Source organism: Arachis hypogaea, chromosome 8 (assembly GCF_003086295.3).
Source record: "Arachis hypogaea cultivar Tifrunner chromosome 8, arahy.Tifrunner.gnm2.J5K5, whole genome shotgun sequence".
In the NCBI taxonomy this organism is placed as follows: domain Eukaryota; kingdom Viridiplantae; phylum Streptophyta; class Magnoliopsida; order Fabales; family Fabaceae; genus Arachis; species Arachis hypogaea.
The window spans coordinates 25,323,760-25,348,807 of NC_092043.1; the positions used below are offsets into that span (position 1 = coordinate 25,323,760).

Here is a 25,048-nt window from a genome sequence, read left to right on the forward strand (position 1 = left end):
CTGGAGAAGGGTTTTTAACGAGGCATCATAGTAGAGGCTAAGGGAAAATAGGCTATCAAGACCCTTAGTAGCAAGAAGGTACCTTTCCAATTAATAAAGATCTTTTTCATTTACAATATCTCTCTTAATATCCTCCTTTATTTTTTCTAAGTCTTTCTACGAAACGCGCCGACTTAAGCTCGACAAAACGTGAAAATCCCATGAACCGACCTAAGATGGTCGTCAGGATAAAACGACGAGGCACAAGTCGGTGTAAAGAGGTTGTATGAGTTGATCGTAACAAACTCGGGAACAGTCCAATTCGTAAGTCGAGATAAGAACCCGAGTAGGCAAACTCGGAAACACTCCGAGTAGATGAAAAACGCATCACAAAAATAACCTAAGTCATAAAAACTCACTAAAGCAAAGTTGAGTATAAAGGATAACAAAAGAGATAGGAAAACCTGGAAAAAGTTTAAAGGCTGCATAAAAGCCCTTGAACGAAAAAGGTGCGAGAAAACAAATGCAAGCCAACAAAAAAGCTTTTCCGAAAAAGATCAAAAATATCGAAAACAGAAAAGCATGCGCGCACAAGGTAACTTAGAACCCTTATCCAAAAAAGGGCATTTATTTTTCTACACCCTTGTTTAAAAAGGGCACTCGCCAGAAATATTTTGTTTACGGCCTTAAAAGGCCAAAAGAAATTGTTCTCACAACCACCAACACAAACATATAAATAAGTTTAAAAAGGTGGGGACCCACAGGCCGAGTCCCCATATAGCCATAAAGAAAAATATATAAAGTCATCTTTTCAGAGGAGTAGAGGAATCACCACCGCCAGACTCAGGAGGAGCGCCGCCAGGACCAGTCGGAGGAACGGAGGAAGAACTCGGAGCATCTTTAGAACGAGGAGGAGACTCGATAATCCTCTACCCCCGAGTCTTCAGATCCGACTCAGAAACAACCTCGGGGACAGGAGGATCAACGATGGCGCCATCAATAACTACCTTGTCAGGATGTAAAGGAGAAAGATCCAAGTCGGGAGCGATAACTCTGACTTGTTCCAGGAAAATTCTCCAAGACTCCTCGGCCCCATCAGCAATAGAGTCCTCCAACTCGGCGTATGCGTTTCGAGAATTCAGCATGTCCTTCCTCACAGCCACAATATCTTGAAATAAACTGTGGTAGCTGTCTTGTGCTGTTTTCCTCAAATTTGCCTCCAAAGTACATTGAGCCCGCAGCTTACTCTCCTCCTCCCTAAGATGATCCCTCTCCTTCCTTAATTTATCTCTCTCCTCCTTCAACTCCTTCTCATGTTTTTCATAAATAAGAAGCCTCCCCTCCAACTCCTCAACCTTCGAGGATGCCCCCAAAGAGCTGAGGGGAGTCTTCTAAAAAATGTCCAAAAGTTTGCCACAAACACCCGCCGCCCTAAAACTCTCCTCGGCCAGAGCGGTGAGGTGGTTCCGAACAGAAACATCATCCATGCTTATATAAGGATAGATGTTCTTTCGGACGAATGCAAGAGCATCCGCCTTAACCCCACCATCCAAAGAAGAGCCAGACTCCGAAGTCTTGCGCTTCTTCTTCTCTGGCTCGGAGAGAAGTTGGGCAGAAGGGAGTGGTCGAGACAAACTTGAGGAAGAAATGATAATGGGTTGAGAGGGAGTGCCCACATTCCTAGGAGGAGGAGGAGGAGGAGGAGGAGAGATGACTGCTTTGGCACCCCCGGACCTAGCCCGGGACTTCGCTTTAGCCTCCTGGACCCTTTGGTAAGCCTCCTGAGCATTCTTCCTTGCCATATCTACAAGAAAAACAACTAACAGTTATAAGTCGGCAACATTCAAGTCGGTAGAAACAACTCAGAAATAAGGAATGCATGCACTACCTAATTGAGATTGAACAAAAGTCGGCGTTCCCTGGAGGATTTTTCTGGTATCCAAGTATGGGGCCCTCCCCCACGCTTCTCGGAAAAACCCCACAATGGCCGCCTCCACCTCATCCAGGTCATCTGGACCATACTTTTCACAAGGGGAGGACGGCAACCAATAAAGGGGAAAGCGAGGGGAGGAATGCTCATCCAGGAAAAAGGGGTGGTGGCCCTCTACAGCTTGTACTTTGAAAAAATAGTTTTTGAAGTCATGAAAAGATTCGTCAAAAAGGGTGAAAATCCTCCGACCTTGTATGGCTCGGAAGGATACCCACTGCTGTTTGTTGTTTAGCCCACTAAAGGGCTTAGTCATATGAAAGAGAAAGAAGAAAATCCTCAAAGAGGTCGGAAAGTCCAGAGCGTGGCTAATAAACTGATAGATCTTCAAAAAACCCCAAGAATTGGGGTGAAGTTGAGTAGGGACAACTCTACAGTGGTGCAAAACAGATATCTCGAAATCCGAGAAAGGAAGAAAAACACCCAAGCGGGTGATCATACATTCATACATGAAGAAAAAATGAGGGGCCGCCTCATTAACTCTCCCAAAACAGACCCGGTCTTCCGGACCCGGGATTATCAGTTCATATTTTGGCTCGTCCTCCTCCGAAGTACAGAGCCTGTGATGAGTACGAAGATGAGTGATAAACTCAGCATCGACCAACGGTTCCTCCCCAAGGACCGTAACATCAACCCACTGAGAAAGAACGTCTACGGAAGCCATTTTTTATATATAAAGAAAAGTGGCAGAAACCTACAAAAAGAAAAAAAAGGAAAAGAAAATCAATCCCTAAAGAGAGGGGATACGAAGCCAAAACCTACAGACCAACCTATCCACCCACAAAACAAAGCATGCAAACATGAGGCATGACATGAAAGAAACAAAACTAACCTTTATCCGAGAAATGAAGGTTGGAGAGAACGGAAATCTTCAAACACAAGAATACAGCACGAGCAAGGAAAGAAGAAATTTGAAAAGATTGCAGAAACAGAAAAATGAAAGAGAGGGAAAACATTTATAAACATGCCAAGGGGCATAATGGTAAAAGCGGAGCAGTCATTAATGAGATTGCACCGTTACCAAAGCCCTCAATGCTTCCCCAACGGACACGACGTTTGAATTGACGTAACTGTCAGAAACAAAGGGTCGCGAAAATCACGTCGGTTTCTAAGACCCAAGTTTCATCCAAGTAAGTCGACTACGAACCCGAGTTAAGTACTTGAACCCAAAATTTAAAGAAAATTTGGGCTCAAGTAGGGGCACTGTTCGTACCCTGGCCCAACACAAAGGCCCAGGTCCAACTAAAAGGCCTAATCTGAAGGATTAAGCCTAGCTAAGTACCGACCTCCACGTAAGTAGTCGGTATCAACCACGACTTGGTATAAAGAAGTCGGATGTGAGATTAGCTGGCAGATAAACACTCATTCAAATGAGTAACCGCCCCTAAAATCTCTCTAACCGCTTCGTAAAGCCATATCTTAACCTCCCCAAGATAATAGGGACGGTTAACACCCTAAAGATATGGCACTACTCCAACGGTGGTTATTGGTTCACCACTATAAATACACTGACACCCCTCAGGTATCTCTAAGTCCAATACTCTCTAAACCTGCTCACACTCTTGCTAACTTAGGCATCGGAGTGTCTTTGCAGGTACCACCCCCCATTCCCTCACGCGCGCAAGTCGGACGGAGCCTCCCGAGTTGCAGATCCACCCGGAGTTCTCCTCCTTCATACACTTGGGCCACTCAACGCCATCCGTCTCATTCATCTCCGGTTACCCACCGTAACAAAGGGCTATAGAGGCTTGTATGCCAACAACAATTCACCGTTGGTGTATTTGGCACATCACGAAGAAGATTCCAAGCAAATTAAAGGGGTACAAGGGACATGCAGAAATTGAACAAGAAATAAGCCAAGTTGTTTGGAACTCTCATAGCAAAGACTCATTTGATAGGAATTGAAATGATTTTCTGCTGAAGTATGGTCTTGTGGACAACAAGTGGCTTTCAGGTAATGTTGTTTAAAATCTGCAGCAGAGGTGTAAATTGCGTGTTTTTGGGTGTAATATAGTTTGATTTGGGTGTATTATGCAGATCTTTACGAAGACCGTCATATATGGATTCTAATTTATCTGGATCACCACTTCTTGGCAGGGATGAGAAGCACACAAAGGAGCGAGAGCATGCATTCATTTTTTAACAAGTTCATTACACGGAACAGCTCGCTTATCCAATTTGTCAAACAATACGATAATTGCCTCGGAAGCAGGGAGCAAGCAGAGAGAGAATCGGATGCTGCAGATTTTCATACGGTCATACCGTATGCAACAAAATCCTCCATTGAAGCTCAATTTCAACATGTGTACACTCACCAAAAGTTTAGGAAAGTCCAAGCACAATTCATAGGAAAGGCGAATTGCATCACAAGATTAATGAACTCCGCTCTAGGCTATTCAGTATACGAAGTTTGTGAACAAGTTTCCAGCTCAATATTCAACAAGTTTGTGGTTACTTACGACTCAATAGCGGCCCAAGTGAAATGCCAATGCTTATTATTCGAGTCAAGAGGCATATTGTGCTGTCACGCCCTAAGTGTGTTAAGCTTTGAACGAGTAACCCAAGTGTCACCGAGATATATATTGGAACGATGGAGCAAGAAGGTAAAGAGCAGCCATAACGAGCCATTGTTGGAGCCAAGAAGCAAGAGGTTTGACGAATTGGTGTTTCGTTCGTAAAATATTTGCGAATTTGCATCAGAATCGGAGGAGTTGAGTGCCATTTTGCACCGTGCCTACGATAACGTCATGGTTGAGATGGAAGAACTGAAAGCCAAAAGGAAGGGGTCATGTTCGTTATCTCACGAAGATGCCAACTTGGAATCCGTTAATGAGCTTCAAAGCCCTCCAAGGGTTCTAACAAGAGGACGTCCAAAAAAATAGGCAAGGTTCAAAGGTGGACAAACAGATTGTAAATGCCTCAAAGAAGAAGAAAACGAAAGCTTTAAACGAGGTAAAAGTGATGTTCTTTAAATATGTGGTTATTGAGTTTAATTTTCTTGTTAATAGTTTTGCTAATATGTGAGTTTATTTCTTCCAGTTAAACCTCTTTGATGTTGGATCAGTGGTGCGTCCAAATTTCAGCCAATATCACAGACATGTTATGAATTATCAGTTCAGGAAACCAGCAGCAGGGGATAGTTTTTTGGGTATATAGTTACAGAATATCGTTGTAAAGATGAGTTTTTTGGGTGTATTTCTGAATTTTCTTGTGTATGGCATTTTACATTTATATATTTTCAGATGCTGCTGTCTTATGTTAGAAATTATTGTTTTATTTAGTTTTTATGGTTTAAGGGTTTAGGGTTTAGGGTTTAGGGTTTAGGGTTTTAGGGTTTAGGGTTTAAGGTTTTAGAGATCCAACATAAGGGGATAGAAGTTTGCGTGTATATTGAACTTGCATTGGGTGTAAAATTTCATGTTTTGGGTGTATATCTGCTTTGATGTTTTCCTTCATATTTTAGAACCTGTAATTTAGACTTTTTGAATACAGCAAAGATAGTCACTAGAAATTTCATGTTTGGGTTTAGGGTTTAGGGTTTTATGATTTAGGGTTTAGGATTTTAGGTTTTAGGGTTTTAGGGTTTATGGTTTTAGGGTTTTAGGGATCCAACATAAAGGGATAGAAGTTTGGGTGTATATTGAACTTTCTTTGGGTGTAAAATTTCATATTTTGGGTGTATATCTGGTTTGATGTTTTCCTTTATTTTTTAGAAACCTGTAATTTAGACCTTTTGAATACAGCAGAGACAGTTTAATTATGAAAAAAAAATTTATAATAAAATTGGATTATATTGGCAAAATTTTACACCAAGTGTTCAAATTATTACAAGACTACATAACAGTTAGATTAATCAGTATCAATATCATTAGAATCTATCTGACAATAAGGACTCAACAACAGTAAGGATGGCTTGGACAATCTTATTACATCACTTCCTCTAATGGCTTCAACTCTGTCTTGATTCATTTCATGGAATAGAATCCGAAAAGCATATTCTACTCTAAAGTGGCCCACCTCGTCCTACAGTTTAAAAGAATATTTTTTTAATCAACCATGTTAATTTGGTAAAGTAATAGAGAGTAAACACAATTACCTGAGTCTAATTGTCCCACTCATACTTTTCCCTTTTAACATTTTCAGGCTGAATTATTTCAAGCCACTTCTTTATTACATAAATAGCACAATCATAGTTGAAAAATAAAAAATAAATTAGCATATTACATATAGGAAAGATTACTTTTTAGAGTGAAAGATTTAAACCTTATTTTTTGGCCTAAGATGGTTCAATTTCCTGATCCTTTTTCTTGAGAAGTTCCCCTCTAGCATATACCCTCATTCTTGAAATTACATATCCCTTAAAACACAAAACAAATCAAAATATATGAATAAATTAAATAAAAAAATACACCCAAGAAATCACAAACTACCCCTTATGTTGAACAGAAATACACCCAAATATTAAAATATAAAACACATAAACAACTTACAACAAATTTGTTTGGCTTCATTCTGCCTTCAGAGGGACATGTCTTGTGATACGGATCAAGTATATAAAATTTTTTATTTCTTACATCAGCTACCCATAGCCACCAATGCTCTGAATAGCAAATAGGTGCAAAAATCTGAAACATGTCCACATTGAACAGTGTTTTAGTTTAATTGGCACATAAGTAAAGAATTGTGATAAGAAGTTTTAGAAACAAAAACTTACATATTGATGTGATGCTAATTTTTTGAGGTTCAAAAACGGTATAAACATTGGGTAGACCTTAACCCTAAATGGCTTTGGGGTTTTAGGCTGTAAGAATTCGCCACCTGAATGATTTCCAATGGCCATGTTCTGCAACATTTGTGAAACACCAAATGAAATAATTAATACACCCAAATGAATACAAAAAATACACCCAAGGTTGAATTGAAGTACACCTTACCACAATATCGGGGGGAGACAGTATATTTCTTCTTGAAATCTTTTAATATTTTGTTGGTTTAGGATCAGACACATGGTAGTCACAATCTAGAAAAAATAACCAAAATCAATTTACATGAATTGCAATTACATTTCATGATAAAATCATTAACGTTATTCTAATATTACCTCAGCTTCTATATGTGTATCAGCTTTCAGAGATACAAAGTGGATTTTTGACAAAATGAATCGATCTTGGGCTTTGAGGGTGCACACGGCATCATACTCATTAGTGCTTCCGTTTCCGTATGTCTTCACACCTGTCGCCCAGAGGTAACATTTCTCTTTCATTTCAGCTGAGATCTCGTTGCTCTTCAGAGGAGTTTCAAACTTTTCAAAACTTTCTTCTCCACTCTGCTTTTCAATCTGTGGACTTTTATCTTCTGCATAATCCAATGTTGTTTTCACCCCACTGTTTGTATTTTTTTCCACCAATTTCCCTAATTGTTCGATTAGTTTTGGTGTTTCAGAAGTTTTTGCCCTCTGCCCCTCTTACGTTGCTGCTTCTTCTTGGCTTGAATCCGTCAAGCCAAAGCTGAATGATGGCATCGGACCTTCTTTAGGAATGTAGGATGTTGTCCGTGCCATCATCATCAGTGCATCAACGTCTTCTGGGGCTGGATTACTACGTGATGACATATAACGTACTATAAGAATAAGAATAGACGAATGATATTCAAAACCAAATTTTTCTTTGCTGAACTTACATTTTGGATGGAACTGGTGGAACCGTGGGTGTGCTTTCATCAGGTTTTGGGGTTCTGTAGTGCTGCAGGGTTAGATAAAACGAATCATATTATAAAAAAACCAGTTACAGATCTTATGTGAAGATATACACCCAAGTAAGTAAAATATACACCCCAACAAGGACAATATACACCCAAACAATAACCAAATATACCCCAATATTATTCCTTATTTTTTTGTTCTTTCTTCATTAATTTTCTCACTTGGAGACTTTGCAGGGGTTGGTTCAATTTCTGGCACAGGGGTTGTCTGGGACAGAGGTACATAAACTTGAATCGAAACTCTAAACAAGACAAAATAAAAAGTTAAGAAAGCCCATGAAAATTCATGATTATAAGGTTGAAATTTACTTGTAAAACTCACATTGAAAGCGCTTCAGTTTGTGACTGTGTCTCTACGTGTACAACCATCATGTTCTGTTCAGCTTGGTCATTGGCTGATTCTTCTACCAGACTCAACCTGAAATACACCTAAAGAAAGTCAAAATACAGCTGAAGCATTCAAAAGAAACACATGCTTTGTTTTTTGAGAACTTACGTAGTTGCAGTTTTTGCTTTTTTTCCTGCCTTTTTTTCTTGAATAAAATATTAAAGAACTTTTTTTTCTAAAAAAAATATATACAGAATTAGAAGCAGAAGGTAATAAAAGATAAAAGCAACCGGTATTAGAAAGAGAAATTACATGCTATCCACCGGTTTGTTTATGTTGCTTTGATCTGTGTGTCCTTGAGACAAAGGATCATTCTCACTTCCTAAGTTCACCTCCGGTATTCTAAATATAGAATAGATATCATTCAGTAAAAATATCATACGGTTAAATCAGGATAACAAGATTTTATCAAATAAAGGTTCTTACGTTTCGGATAAGTCATAGTGATCTGCTGTCAATGGCAGCGGAGCTCCCTTCTTCTTGGAAAACCAAAACACCTTAGAATGCGTACTACACACCCAAAAATAACAAACCCCTGTGCAATAGCTTTTTTATTGGTTTTCTTCTTTTTTGATTTCCTTAAGAATTCTTCTAATACTTCAGTTTCAATTTTAGATTTGGCAATACATGCGTAAAAGAACATGTTAACAAATATAATTTTGATAATAAACGGTAATATAGCTTTACAAAGTATCTTACCCATCATATGATTGAGTTTGTTCAGGAGACAAATCCTCAACAACTTGCTTTCTCTTTTTGGATTTTGCCCTGGTAAAAAAAAAGTATGAATAAAAAAAAAACAAAATAAAATTGATGATAAAATACTATCTAAAGCAGTGCTTACTTTTGGGGTGTTCTCTGAATTTTTTCTTTGTTTTTTGTTTTTTTATTGGTGATGATTCTTCGCTTATGAAAGTTAATAAGAAACACTCTGTTAAAACATGAAATTTTGAGAATAAACGGAAAAGAAAATGATGATAATTTCAGAACATTACTCATCATTCGATTCAGTTTCTAAATCGGAATCCTCCTGAATCTTCTTCCTTTTTTTGGATTCCATTCTAGAAGGCAAACAATCATTAATAAAAAACACCCTAAAAGTGATAAAATACACCCTAAAACTGACAAAATACACCCTAAAAGTGACAAAAACACCCAAGTATATTACTTACTTTGTGGCTGTTCAGGTAGGTTGTTTCCTTTTTGGTTCCTCTGAGTCTTCTTCAGTCTCAAACTCAGAGGAAGAATAGACTTCAGTTTCAGATGTATCACTCTCAGATGATGATGAACTTGCCTTCTTTTTTTTATTTTTTGTTTTTTTCTTTCTTTTCTTTTTCCTTCATTTGTTTCAATTTCTCTTTTGTTTCTGCCATCTTTACGATTCCCTAAAACAGTAAAAATGTTAGTTAACAGCATCCACGTAAATAAAATATACCCAAGGTATTCTGTTCACTTATCATATGTCCATCCATTTCTGCTCTCATCCTTTCAACCAACTGCTCTCTGTTCCAGTTGGCAATCCAGGGTTGTGCAGGTCTTTCTTCTCCTTTCATGTCTTTGTTTTTTGACAGATGGAAATAGACTATCGTCAAGACAAACAGGCAGCCGTTGGTTGATTTTTTCTTTTTGAGATTGTAATTAGTTATGCCCTTGATGATGAAATTCAGCACATGGGCTCCCCAGTTGCCCTCCTTTATTTTGTCCATCTTAAAAATTGGAGCTAGGTGCACATGAGAGATTTTGTTTATTGTTGTTGGCAACAGGAACGCCATCTATATATAGAGGATGAAAATCCTCTTGAACATCAGACGATCCTGTTCATTTCCAACACCAATACTCATCATCTCATCCGTCAGATTTTTTAGAGTTTTTCCTTGGAATCTTCTAAAAATCTGTTTGTTCTCTTTAGAAAGTTCCTTATAACTGACTTTCTCAGGAAATAGATCTCCTACAAAAAAGAAAACAACTTACACTGAAAATCACTTGAAATACACTCAAACATCACTCATATACACCTCAATATCACTCATATACACCTATGTTTGTTTCTTGATTATATGATAGCAGAATAAGATATTACGAAGAATGGAAATATAGAAATTTTTCTCTAATGAGTTACCTGATGCGTTGAGGCCAAGCGCAGCCCCTATTGTGCTGGGTTTAACTCTAAACGAACCGTAACTGGTTTTGAGTGTGTTTTTCCCCAATTTAAAGGAGTTAGCCAACTTCTTTAATAGTTTGTGATGCACCCTCATTGGCGAGATGTGCATCAGTCCACCAAAACCTAAATCCCGAACAATTGCTTTCTTTTCCTTGCTCATATTTTCAAATTTTTCACTTAACAATTTGGTTGCACACTTCAAGTCTTTGGTTTGCTGTAAACAAAGCAAAATTAGAGTCATTAGAATAAGATATATTTGTATTAGGAAAAATTGACTTGTTCTAAGACATATATTTGTGCTTACATTGTATTTTTTTCACCTTAGTTTTTGCTTGCCATTTTTACTGCAATGAAAAAGAGATGCTGTCGATAGATAAAAAATACACCGAAAAATCAGAGACATACACCCAAATATCAGCCCATACACCCAAATCCAGTCCCATAACGATTTTTTTTTTCAATTAAACGAAATTAAATCAGTTCAAAATCATATTCAATTCACCCAAACATCCATAAAATGATACTACAAGGTCAAGCCCAATTAGAACATTACCAGTTAGACTTCAAAACTCCTAATATATATATATATATATATATATATATATATATATATATATATCAGTCCCATACACCTCTACATTTTTTGGATTATATGACATTATATGAGTTCAGAAATATATTTAAGTTCAAAATGCCACTAGAAGCAACAGTCGCATGCCAAGTCCGAGATATACACCCGACAATCGGCCATATACACCCAAAAATCATTTAGAAGAGGAAGAGTCTTTCATGTAAGCATGCACAAATCTACTTAAAAAACATGTAAACATCCACAAAACATGTACCAAAACAGATCAAAACACACGTTAAAGCATTCACTAGAAGTACGCGAAATAGCGTAAATGAAGAACAGTGTCATCAGAACAGTAATATGAGATCTAAACCAAGAACAGTGAAACAGAGAGAGAAATACTGACGATATAGTTCTTCGATTTCATATAACAGAAACGTGAAAAGCTTAGAAGAACAGTAAAACAGTACCTTGAATAATGTTTCTTCCTTCTTCCTGGTGATTTTTGATGGAGATTTGTATCTTTTCTTCTTGATTCCTTCTACTCTTCGCGAGGAGTTGGAACGTTTCTTCATAATCGTAGTTTGTTTCGAATGTCGCTTGAATCCTGACGGTTTGGGTTTTGATTGACGAAGAAGAGGAAGAGTTTGTCATAATGAACGTGTTTTGGAAAAACACAACGGGTGATTAAGGCGCGTACGTTGTACGCTCGATTCTAAAGGAGTGGTGCGTGTGGTTTTTTTTTGGACTTGGGCCAACTTGTATAGCTTGTAAGCCAAAAAGACTTATATATGTAGCGGGCCCGTTTTCCCAATAGATTGGTTCTATGAAAAAAATAGATTGTTTAAATTTAGTAATCAATTGAGTCCGTATATTAGAGAAAAATATGTTCATCCAATTGATTGGATGATTCTTCCAATAAATTATTTGGTTGAAAATTACAATTTCTTACGAATTAAAAAAATATATACATGATAAAATACCAAGAGTGTCCACGATCCCAAATCGATGATCGCAGAGGGTGCAAGAGATTCATAAAAACAATTATAATTATAGAAATTAGATAATTAAAAAATAACTTGATGATAGATTATAAAATTGTTAATATTAAGATTGAAAATATAAAGTTAGGATTCCAAACTCAAAATAAAATTAAAAAATAAATTAAAAATAAATATTCCTATAATATCAAATTTTAATGATAAAATTTTAAAAATAAAATAGATAATAATAAATTAAAAAAATTAAATAAAAATAGAATTTGTTGATTTCATTATCTGGGGTCGAATTGTTAGTAGAACACTTTGCTATCAAATTGATGGGAAAGTGAATAAGAAATTGCTTTGTTGTTCATCAATTCACGTTTTACTTGTTTTATATTGTCATGTTTATTTGTTATGGATGCTGGAGCATAGTTACTCTTTTGATATAATATGCCGTCGGTATTTTTCCAATGTAGCTGTGAGGGATGAGCATTTTAAGACCAAATAACACAAGAAGCGGTATGATACTTTTGCTTGTGTTTTCCTATTCTTTGCATCCTTTGATTTGGGAAGAATAATCCTACTATTCACTGGTGAAGAATCCCCTTTTATAGTAATGGTTATGGTGATTAGATTGAATTATTGGTTTTAGTTTTTGTACTACTCTTGCTTTGAAGTGTTCTGTTCTGTTCTGTATGAGTGTGTTTAATCAGCCGAATGACTTTGATTAATGCTCACCTACGTTAGTGTATATACTATTACACACACATAGTTCAGCTTTCCCTATATTGATGATCATGCTATATGCAAAAACAATAATGCTACCAGCCTCACACATTCTATAAACTAGTGTGCTTTGAATGATATCGTTTCTTATAGAGTAAACTACAACAAATCTATCTGAGTAGAAATTGTATTTTACTCAGCTTTTGTGCAGTGTAAAACAAATGGTGGGTCCTGCCCCTCATACTCAACTTGATGCTGAACTAGCAGCTGGAATGGGAATGCCAGACAATGGACTAAAATTGATGTCTATGTAACTTATTTATGGGACTAATCAAATTTTGAGCCTTGTGTAATGAGATAGGATGCTAAGTTAATGTATTATGATGCTATAGATGTTATCTTTTTTTTTTGTGGTCAAGTGGCCCCCAATCCTAGACACTCCATTAGATTGGACAACTCCTAATTTTAAGTACCACACAACATACCTACACACTCCTCACACACTTGTCAAATTTTTTCTCCTCGATTAAACTTGGTAGGATGGGAAATATGTCATGTGAGCTACAATTCATTGGCATATAGATGTTATCTTATTTTTACGAATATATTGATATGTTCTTGTTTTCTGAAGAGGTTGTTATTTCATCCCTTTATATTTTCATTGTTAACCACAAAGCTGTATCATCTGGATTACCAAAGCGATTTGACTTATACTGTGCTTTGGCCACATCTGTCGAATAATTTAATTTCATTTAACTATTTTTTAAATTTTAATAGGTAATTGTTAAAAAATACAAATATTTATGGATTAATCAAATCATCTTCCGTATATTGCTTACACGTGAACATAATAAGGTTTCATCCAATTTTGTGCAATGACGAACTGACAATCTATTTGACAACCTTATTCACGATTTTTCTTTAGACAAAGATATAAACGGCATACAAATAAAACGCATAATTGTGTAACCATCTGAAGTAAATGCAACTTTGTTAAAATTTTCACGTTGATTTAACACTAGTTAAGTAAGGTTACGGCAAACAAATACTGCTATTCGTTAATTTCAGTATTTGCAGACTCTTAAAGGTACTGTCTCCTTTCGCCTCTCATTTACGACAACAGAGGTAATCTCTTTAGAAAGTGGCATCAAAAGGCGTAGCGAGTATAATTGCATCTTTCGAGTCCACGTTTATCTGAAAAGCAGAGAAAAATGAGAAGAAAATTCAGTGCCTTGTAGAAAAACAAAAAATACCGAAAAGACATAAGCTTACTGTCTTTAGATGATTTTGCAAAGAACTGAGAAGCATCTTTTTGAGCTCGTCCCATTGTTCTACCATGTGACCTTTTCTGGTCAATTCCTCAAGTTGGTATAGTAGGCGCTCGATTGTCGTGTATGGGAACCAAGCAGCAAAGGGTTTTTTCCTTCTAACAATATCTGCTGGTCTCTGCAGAAGGTTTACATTAGTCGAAAACGATACCATTAGCATCATGCCATCAAAATTATGAGGATAAAATAGTAATTACTAATTAAACTGAACAATCATAGCACCGGATCATACAAGTTTGACATACTACCGCTAGTACTTTCCATAATGACAGAAAAATTAATTTACCACTGGAGCAAACGATTGTATGCACTCGAGCAAAAGATTAGTAGCTTCTGTATATCGACCATAGCTAACATAAAGCTGAAATAAAGATGAAGGATTTGACTCCCCACCACTCATACCGGACATCCTTTCCTTTTGTCCCAACTGTCATAAGTGAAGTGAATATCACATTAAAATCAGAGAAATACATGAACATATTCATGTGGGGATGTTTAGGTAGTTTTGAAAACAGTTTATGTAGTGCATTTTGCACAACAAGATTTTGATATGAGCAATCAGTGACTACAAATTCAGCCGAGAATATCACCTTGAACAACTGAACCAGCCAAAAGGGCAATTCAATCCGAGGATCTGCACGTAGAAGAGTTTCGGTAACAATAACAGGCAATCTCCCATGAAATTCCTTATATTTTTCCTGCAATTTAGCAGCAGTTCCAAAAGAAAGGGTGAAACATGGAAACAGAAAAACATATTTGAACAGACCATAAGTTTTCAATGTGCATACAAGGTAAATCTTCAGAGTTGCCCAGCAATTACTACCGTCAGTTTGCGGGGTTGTGTGATGTGTAACAGGTGAGCCATGGCCATGTTCCCTGAAATCATCCAAAACATGAATAAATTATACAATGCAGAATAAGCAGGAATAAAAGAAGATACCGTATGTGCCAAAAAAAGGATCGTTAGGTTATCTTACTCAACCCAACTAGATTCTACTTTATCAAGACAGCATCTCAATGAAATAGCAGATAAAACTCTTTCCAATTCCCTAAAACAGAAACCAGCATTACATATATAAGTATAGCAATACACACACAATTGAATATGGGTTTTTCAAGGTTTAAAACATCGTATAAAGAAAGTCATATGAGTTTCAATCTTGAATATACATGGATGATATGAAGATTTAATATTTGCTCCTCTCATTTGACATCCTCCCTTTACTCGCAAAAAAATAAAATAAAATAAAATGCAACTAAGTGCGTATGTCCACCTCTTCAGTGCTGAACCCTTGAAAAATCTGAGAAGGATTGTGAAGGCCATATCATACAAATTGTTGTTGACAAGAAGTTCAGCCAAATCTGATAGGGCTCCATCTTTTCCTAAAGAAAAAAGAAAAGGGGAAACATGGTTCAAGTTTATATCTAACAAGAACACACAGTATTTAATAGGTAAACCTTGCAATGATCATATGCTTCACATAAAGCTAAAGAATGAGAAAGTATACTAACCAGAAAATGTCCACCTGACATTTACCAGCGATAGCATATACTCTGCTGAAGTTAGCACAAACTCATTCTCGAGTTTTTCAACATCAATACAAGACTGCCACCTTTCAGGCTCAGCATCATTATCAGCTGCTGCAGCAAAGTTAGAAAATGATATCACTAAAACTGCAAGCAACACTGGAAACAATATTTAGTTTTTTACAAGAAAGCATTAATACAGAAGTTAATAAGTAGGAGTTTAGATGAAGAAAGGAAACTGAAGTAAAGAAAAAACAAAAACAAAACACTAAAAAAGAAAAGCTACCCAACAACTCAATGAGGTTATCAGGAATGACCCCACATATTTCATTCAGCTAGAAATATGAAACAAGTGATGAATTCAAACTAGCACCACAACTTTGGCTGTAAAGCTACTTACAATGATCTTCAGGCGTTCTTTTAGCTTTCTTACTTGGGTAATGTTTACCAAGAAGAGAACTTCCATTAGCCGGTGGTTCAATCCAGGCATATGCAGGATCAACAAGGTGTAGTGATTGACAGCAGCGGAGAGTGCATTCAGCTTCTCTTGCAACATCAATGAACTGCCTTGGTAATCTTTTGAAGCAGCTTCAGTTCTCAAACGAGTTGAATACATATACATGTAATTTGCTGCTCGTCGCCAATTATGCTGACGCATTTGAAATGCATAAAGCAACTTGTACAAGTTTGGCTTTGCAGAAATATCTGATCGTTCAGCCTGCATATTACACAGTAAACATTCTATGGATGGAAGAAAACTGCAAAACTTACATCATTTAGTCTGCTCGATCAAAGCATACCTTCCAAGCAAGCTCTTGCTCTACCTTTTCCACTAGCCCAATAAGGGGAAGTTTATTGCTACAAAGAATCTGTGAAGAACAAAAACGAACAAGATTGGGCGAAGATTCTAAAGAAAATATGCAAAACAAAAAGTATAAATATTACATTGCACAAAGGCTCTCTCATGTTAGGCGTAGGCTTGTTTCAGAGTGCATCTTCAATAATATGATCTATGGCTTCACTAAAAGTAAATAATTAAACAAACCTATATCTGCCTGTGAGGATATGGCCAACAAATATATTGTTCTAAAATGGATAATTCCACATCTATCTCAGTGTATCCTATCCTCTGCATCATCTCAAGCTCTTTTGGTAAACAAATAGAAGCCAATTAACAAAGGAAAATCAGAAAATTCACAGTTCATCTGAATTCCAACCTTTATAGCACCTTGTTCGTAAAGGACATTTATAAAACGCCTCAAGCAGATGTATTTGCTCTCCTCATCTGGATTTGAAACTATTGCACAATAGGCATCATAATAGCGACCAAGGTCTAATGCAAATATGAAGACATTCGCCCATAGTCGGCCCCTTGTGGTTGTAATGGATCCATTAACCGAGTTATTCTCATCGTCCATAGCTTCATCAACTTGTTCAAGTGCAGCAAGAGCAAACTCGTAAGCACCTTCACTAATACTATATCGTTCAAATAACTGCATAGCCCACTGATAGTACTGAAGCTTCCAAGCAGCCATTGATGCACAACCACCTGCATAGAAAGCATAAGAATTGATAAGAAAACAAATAGTTCTAAGATTATCTACTTGATGAAGATCTTTGGAATTTAGAGATAAAGATACTCACTAAAACCAAGATACGGAATTCCTACATCTTCAGGCAAACTCTGCAAAGCCTCGGATGCACCCTTTCCAGATGAAGATCTGGATTAAAACAAACAAATAGCATCAGGACAGAATGTTAAGCCACCAAAAGCATATGTGCAGAGGACTTCAATACTACTATCAATGGAGACTGATTGCTCCAAATGCTGAATTTTCCTCAAAGGGGCTTCATATAGTGCATTTGCATACTCCAGATATTTAAAATGAAGGTGCATACATGTTCATATCTTCCCCCTTAAGCCAAAGAAGTTATTACTCCTTGCTCTCCTTAAAATTTGAGGACTGAATTTTCCTAAACATATAAAGATGATTTTACATATATATGATTATCATATTTGTCAAAGAAAAAAAAGGAGGAAGTTGGAGTCACTTCTATTGTATGTCATAAAAGTTTCCAATACCATTTCATTTTATGAAAAATAAGAAAATCATTTTATGCAAGTCTGGATCATCCAAATAATAGAAACAAATATTTCAAAGGTGAACTATTGCACCTGAAGAAACAGCGAATGGCATCAAAAACCTTTATGTCCTTCTGTGTTGTATGCAATCCACACTGCACCTGTGCAAGGAGGCAGCATCCTAGAAGATGATGGCGTATGCACCATCCACCATCAGATTCTTCACTACTTCGGGATGTCTTCTGCCTTAGAAGATGTGCTTCCACCATCATGAGCAATTGCTGTTGAAATATTTGAAATTGAAATATAGTATTCCTTCAGTAAAGATACTAAAAGGGTACAAAAAATAAATAAAACATAAAGGATGGGCCATGGGTTGATTTTGATGAGCCCCTTTTTTTATGAGAAAAAGAAAAGGTTACATTTTTTAACAGATCTTTAAAAGATTTAAGTTTAAGTTTAACAGATCTTTAAGTTTAATCATGTTACTAAAATGTAGAATTTAGAAACTAAAAAATGTTACCTCTAAATATCCCTTTTAAGAGGTTTTACTTTAAAAACTAAAAAATTAAAATAAATAAATAATTAATAAAAAGGGCTAAACGTTTCAAAAGTAAAATAAAATGAATTTCTTAACAGCACAACAAAGTCAAAATAATATCCATTCTAAGAAGAAAACCAGGCAAGTAAATGACCTCAACAGCCTCATACTGGCCATGCTTGAAAAGGATAAATGCAAGATCAATTGAACAACACGGGAGAATAGAAAAATCACGAGACTGGCCCCATCTGATCCAACTGATAAAGTCGCTCATCATGTCACCAAAGCTCTGCATATTTGGAAATCTTTCTAAAAGGTGGCCATGGTCTGTTGATGAACTACTAACATTTAGCAGCAATATAAAAGCCAATGTGTTGTCGTGTCTACCAAGCTTCTCATTCCATAATTGTTTCCCCGTGTTGCAATCTGCATCATGACCAAACTTGTTAACACACAATATCAACAGTATATAAAGTCTCACTTGTTCTGTGTTATTTCATCTCACAAGTCAGGAAAGAGACACTAGTCTGTAGGTTTTATTGTTCACAATGAAAGCATGCTTTTGGGAAGTCAATTTAAACAAGTTTCAATCTCTATTTCTTGTCATTTTGGGAGTGGGGTGATCTTGTGAGTCTTTGTCACCTTAAGGATGACTAATTCATGTCAAACTCAATAAATTGGCATGTGTAATGATTAAAGATTTAAAAATTAAAAATAAATCGTACCTATATGTAATGATGAAAGTTTAGAATTGACATCCTCAGTTGTAGCTGGTGCAGATGGTGTGATGGCAAAGAAGTTGATGATTAGCCATCCAAAAATAATTTCTTGAAGGAGCATTGGAACTATCTCACGTTGTATTCTGGTGATATCATCATGTGACAAGTGGACCTGTATTATATAAAGTTAAGTTGAAACCAAAGTTGTAGTAACAATTCCCTAACAAATACAAACTAAACTCTTTGCAGAATTAAAGCTAGATGTAAACAAGGTACATGACCTTGGTTGACCAGGTACTCCACAAATTTTACAATTGAAAAACTGCTATATTATGTAATTGCATAACTTTTTCAATTATCTGATTTTACAATAAGAAAATCAATGTCTACACATGGAAAACTCACCTGACCACCGATGTCCACCAGATAACTTGAAAATAGAAGGAAATCCCAGGCCGATTCAAACATCACTTTCGAAATCTGATAAGTAGCATGCACTATAATGGAGGAGTTTATATTTGATGACACTTCAGTATGAAATTTTTGTAATGTTTTCCGTGGAAGCAAAAGTTTCGAGAAACCCTCAATTACATTTAAAATTCTGGTCCATCCAGAAGCCTTTTCGTACAAGCTTTGAACAGATAAGAACATTTCAGCAGAAAGTTTTCTCAAGCTTTTGTGATCCATAAGCTCCTTCTCGGTGGGCCCTGATATACAAGATCCAGTTTCCAGAATCTTCACTATACAGTGAACAATGTCTTCAGATGAAATCACTGGTGGAGTTAAAACTGATTCATAAAAAATAGAGGAGGCAGTTTTGCCTAACTGTTGGCTGAAACTCATAACACATCTAAATAATTCGACCACAATTTCATAATCAAGATCATCATCAACTAAATCCAGAACGCGTGTGAGCCTATCAACTTCATCTGAAGACCCTATATGTTATGGAAAAAGCCCAACATATCAAGGAAAGCATACGAAAACAATGTACAGAATAATATAAGAAAGTACCATTAAAAAATAGAACTATTTTTAATACATGAATTCTGAAAGAGAGAAGATAGATTAGAGACTAGAGGTATCCATAATTATTAGATACCTTCTAGTATCCTCTCAAAATATTCCAAAGACCGAAAAATTGAAACCGAACTTTTTCTGATTAAACCAACAGCATGAGTAGAAGAATCAACAAGCAAGCCGTATATTGCATTGTTCTTGCACCAATTGCAGAAGTAGCGGGTCAGAAAACGTTTCCAAGAATGCAGTCCAGACAGCTTTCCAGAACCAACCTACAATAGTATCAATCTTGTCAGTTTACCATAACATGCCCTTCTCAAAACTAAAGAACGGATAAATACCAAAAGAGAGATTAATTAGATACAAGAATGATGACCTCATGTTCAATGAGTGACAGAACCTCCTTTTTTAGTCCATCAGCAGTTAATGCTTGTAACTCAGATTCAGGCAAATGCCTGCTATATTCAGCAAGTGTTGCATGCAAAGCAACATTATGATGCACCCCAGGAAGCAGCAGTCTGCGCAGGAATATAGAAGATACAAATGGCACAACATCCTCCTACATAAAAGAAATAATTAAGTCATCCTCTTCAAAATCATGGATAATAACCCCCAAAAAAAAAAAACGAGAAAGCACCAAGTGCTATCTTGAACATACGAGAACTCCTAGCATGATAGCAAACAATACTTACATGTCACATTAGAACCTTGACTTCCTGAAAACTAAAAGGACTCAAGAAATATTATAGATGATCTAACGTAATACCTTTGAAGACGAAAATATTGAACATGCAATTTGCAAGATTTCATCTGCTTGATGTTCTGAACTTTGAAACAGCTGCTCAGCAACTTCTTCTTCTTGTAAAGCATACGAAAATGCTTCTACCCTGACCAGACATAGGATAACAATTAAGCAAGAAGAACCATTTCACCCTCATTAATATCCAGGCTAGATTTATATAAAGTAATAGAGTCAAGACCACTATCAAATACCAATTGGCAAAAGTGTAGCTAATATCATATTTTACACGAACTGGTTTCTTTCATAAAATACAGATACAACTGGAGAGATAACACCAAGTTTATACTATAACTAATATAAGAATTTATCAGCTGAATAGCTTGGCATGAACAAACAGAATGATACTTACTGCTCACGATTGTTTGTTGTTAACATGTGTGAAACCAATTCATCATCTTTCAATATCCATATCCTATCCAGTGTTATTTTAACGTCAAGGCATTGTGCCTGCACAAAACTATCGCAGTCTCACATCCAGATCAAGGAGTCAAAAAACGTCATCCATTCAAGCAGCTTAAGTCCAGTGGATTACCTCCTTCAAGGTGATATTTTGCACTGAAGGATGCATAGAAAAACCATTTCTCCCCCAAAAATTATATATTAAAGAAATCATCTCCAACTCTTCATCCTTCACAATCAAGCCCAAAAATACCAGTTACAAAAGGAAGCAATACAAGATAGCATATTAGAGTATAATATTGATATTTACATCAGCTAAGTAGCTGATACTGCAAATGATGTTAGTCTTTTAAATGAAACTCAATTACTCCAGGTGTTAAACAAATCCTTCAGACATCAATCCGTATTTAAGACAATATGCATGGTATAAACATTAAACAATATTTGCCGAATGCAACCAAAGTTCATAATGGAAGATAGAATGATTTAATCTTAACTGGGAAAAGGGGGGGAGATAAAAGATATGGAGCAACAAAGAAGAAAGAGCAACAGAAAACAGAATGTCTTCAGTTACATACCAAACCGTGATTGTATGAAATTGACAGAGTAATTTCACTTAAAACAGGGTCAAATTGACCCACCCATAACCTTCGAAAGGTAGCACCTACATACCAAAGCCGGTGAAGTGTGAGAGCAAATCTGTCATTTTGAGCATACAAGTAAACACAAGAATGCGATAGTGCATGATACCGAAGAAAGGGAATGATCAATTGCATGTGATATCTTGCACAAATGAGATGATGTTTACCATTTCCAATCCCCACATCCAAGGCATAACATAAATGTGAAAAGCATACAAGTTGGAGTTAGATTTGATATACAGTAAATACCTGTTACGGTATGACTAAAGACCCTGCTATGAGATGAAAGATCCCAAATTCGTAATGTCCCATCTGAGTGAAGCACAAACACAAATCTTTTCCCATGTAACACAGATATTTCCATGTCCTGTACAGCAGCAACCGTTTTGCCCCTGGAAGACATAATTAACAAATACATTACAGTTCTGAACATGGGAGCAGGGAGGGGAATAAATTGAAATTCCAAAAAAAAAAACTAACATAAGTAATATTATATATGGTATTTTGCCTATTTATTATTAAAATTTAAAACAATAATACCGTGATATCAAACCCCACAAACGGCTGACTCCAGCTTCATCTCTCAGCTCATGCACAAAACCTTTAAAAGGAAAACATATGCATCACAAACCATTAGGAAATGATAAATCAATAGCAGGCAAATTTCAAATAGAGAAATTCCACATTATCAAAGGCATGCTTATGTTGCAACATAGTTGAAACCATCTCCATTTCCTAATCCACCAACAAACAACAACACAACCAGCCCACGCAAACTGAAAGTTACACCAAAAATGCAGCCTCAAGTTCTTGGAGAAATTTGAGAATTACACAAGTATGGTTTACTATGAAAGGTCAGAGAAAAGGGGAGAAGCATAGTAGCATACACACAGTAACATACACATGGTAACAGTAACTGGAGATCAAGTTGCCAAGCCAAGTTAATCATACCAGGAGCACTTGGGTCAATCACGCCAAGGCGAAAACAGCACACAGAACCATCACTTCTGCCAACAACAACACACCCAGCCGTTGCCGTAACAGCAGTTATCGGCACATGATTAGAAACATAATCGCACACATTAAGCTCGGAAAGATCCTCTGCTGGGAAGAGGGCACTCGATGCGTAAGCCGAAACATTCCGAATTTTCAAAAGATAGGCCACCCCAGTCATAGTTAACACATATAACAAGTAAGGAAACCTAGAATTCCTACTAATCTGCATCCAAAAGAAAGAAGAACACAACTACCAAATTAAATTACAGGTAAATAGAGAGTTTGAATAAGCTTATAAAATAAACACATTCAACATAGAAGAATTAGAAAATGAAGCAGCTCTCTAGATGGTTCTCCGATTCTACAGATGCAGAGACTAATTATCTTCACATTATGCTTTCTTTACATAATCCAAAAGCTCATTGAGGCGAAATAAACATAACAAGTGCAGTGAATAGTTTAAGCAACCTCATTTTTGCAGACGAATGCAAATGGACAAAGCGGGTAAGGGAATGTGAATCTTAGACCGGCTTTGGGTAATTCCTTCGAAGCATTGAGCTCAAGAAGCTCAAGAGCATGAGGCTGCAACTTGTGGATCCTCCTGTGGACATTATGAGATCGACAATGAGACAGAATCCTTTTAACTAACTCTAACCAATTGCTAACAAACTCTATAGCAACCCTAACTAACTCTAACCAATGCTAACAAGCTCAGTAGCTACCCTAACTAACTGAGATTAATTAATGCATATGCGTAAATTGCAGAACCTTTTTTTCTCCACAAAGAACGTTGGTACTACTTGTTACTGAAATTGTCTAACTTTGAAATGCAAATAGCAAAGTTGAAAGAAATATCGAACCAAATTAGATAAGCTGAAGGATCTTCGAGGACGAAGCAGGAACCGTGGTCATCAACAGTGAGAGGAGCAATTGTGGTGGCGTTGGTGCCATCGACGGCGGTGGGGATGTTGGAGGAGGAAGAAGCGACGGAGAGTTCGATCCACTGAAAGACGTCGGTTCCGATGATGGGGACTTCCTTGCCGGTGAGAGTGGAATCAGTTCTCATTTTGAAATTCGAAGCTAAGAAGCATAAAACCCTAAAAAAGGAAGGGGTTTTTCTCAGTGTAGGGTTCTACTAAGCTGAGCTGCAGGAAGAACAGTACAAATGTACAATAGAGTTGGCGCTCAAAAAGAAAAACATTAAAAACCAAAAATAATGAGTAAAACAAGCACTAAAATACTAAATGTCTCATTTAAAATAAAATAGCAACACTAAAACACATTAAAAGTCTAAACCATCTTCAAATGCTTAAAATAAAACAATAGTATAACAAGTTGATCCCTTCTTAAATCAGCAGCCATCAAATAATTTCCGCAACCATGTATTCCTATTAAGAAAATACCAATTGTGTTGTTTGTAACTGCTTGCTTATCAGCCATTCCAGGCAACACAATCCACAAGCAAACACACTATACCAGCAACTTAGATTTAAAATCCTCAGAAGTCAGAACAGCAGTATCTCATATAACTTATATAAACAATAACAGGAGCAGAATTCTTTAAAAAAAAAAAAACAATAACAGTAATAGAGCATTATTCACAAAATTTCAAATGATGTTCATAAAAAAAAATTCACTTGAAGTCCTGAACAATGATTCAACGAAGCAGAGGATGTCGATTCCGGAAACCGAGGACGGAGATCAGGAGATGTGACAGGAACTGAGAATGAAGGAGGTCAAGCACAGAAAACGGAGGACGTCGTCAAGCTGAGGGAGCCAGGGGACGAGAACGCGAGCGAGGCGGCGAGAAGTCTGAGCCGCGAACCACGAACCACAGTCACAAATGTACAATAGAGTTGGCGCTCAAAAAGAAAAACATTAAAAACCAAAAATAATGAGTAAAACAAGCACTAAAATACTAAATGTGTCACCGCGAACCACGAACCACAGTCACGGAAGAAGCAGCGGTGACCGGCGAGAACGCGACGAAGGGGACGAACCTGACTACGCGACTTCGCGAGGAACAACTCCAACAGGAACCACGCCACGAAGAGGGAGAAACATCACGAGATCTCCAGCAAGCAGCTTCCGACGGTGGTCATGAAGACGAAGTGGCCGATGGGCGGTTTGGTGTCTCTGACTCTGAGGATGGCGTGAGAGATTGGGAGTGAATGGTTGCAGGTTGCAGCGCCGTAAAGTGAAGTGCGCGAGATTAGGGTTAGGTTAGGGTGATTGGGTGAATTGAATTCCTGAGACATCGACGCATCGTTTGGATTGGGGAATTTGAAGAGAAAGAAAATGGGAAGAGAAAAAATGATGGAAGAATGAATTGTTTGTTATTTGGACGAGAAGAAAATAGTGGACTGGAAAGGAAAAAAAAAATAGTGTTAGGATCTACCAAAATATTTTCATCTCAACGAAAAATATGATCAATATT

General features: G+C 36.9%; 1 protein-coding gene across 38 annotated transcripts; it reads right to left on the reverse strand.

Moving 5' to 3' along the window:
* Positions 1-13,529: 13,529 nt before the first annotated feature.
* Positions 13,530-25,048, reverse strand: LOC112706540 (nuclear pore complex protein NUP160). Of its 38 annotated transcripts, none has more exons than XR_011864696.1 (29): positions 24,557-25,017; positions 24,249-24,423; positions 23,472-23,756; positions 23,080-23,212; positions 22,567-22,834; positions 22,156-22,216; positions 21,865-22,007; positions 21,553-21,638; positions 21,108-21,203; positions 20,925-21,022; positions 20,540-20,660; positions 20,150-20,332; positions 19,907-20,045; positions 19,159-19,691; positions 18,760-18,925; positions 18,189-18,460; positions 17,587-17,774; positions 17,055-17,131; positions 16,628-16,959; positions 16,211-16,279; positions 15,811-16,128; positions 15,396-15,524; positions 15,158-15,266; positions 14,861-14,932; positions 14,672-14,759; positions 14,474-14,581; positions 14,170-14,310; positions 13,828-14,001; positions 13,530-13,749 (listed from the first exon to the last, which is right to left on the reverse strand). XR_011864696.1 is itself a non-coding variant. In XM_072200908.1 (20 exons), the coding sequence occupies exons 1-20, from the start codon at positions 23,675-23,677 to the stop codon at positions 15,447-15,449; spliced, it is 3,615 nt and encodes a 1,204-aa protein (XP_072057009.1). In that variant the 5' UTR covers positions 23,678-25,048; the 3' UTR covers positions 15,395-15,446. The 38 variants fall into 38 exon arrangements, 2 of the variants coding, with proteins under 2 accessions (XP_072057009.1, XP_072057008.1); XR_011864681.1 differs by having other exon boundaries at positions 19,856-20,045; positions 23,472-23,708; positions 24,612-24,960; XR_011864675.1 differs by having other exon boundaries at positions 19,856-20,045; positions 24,557-24,957.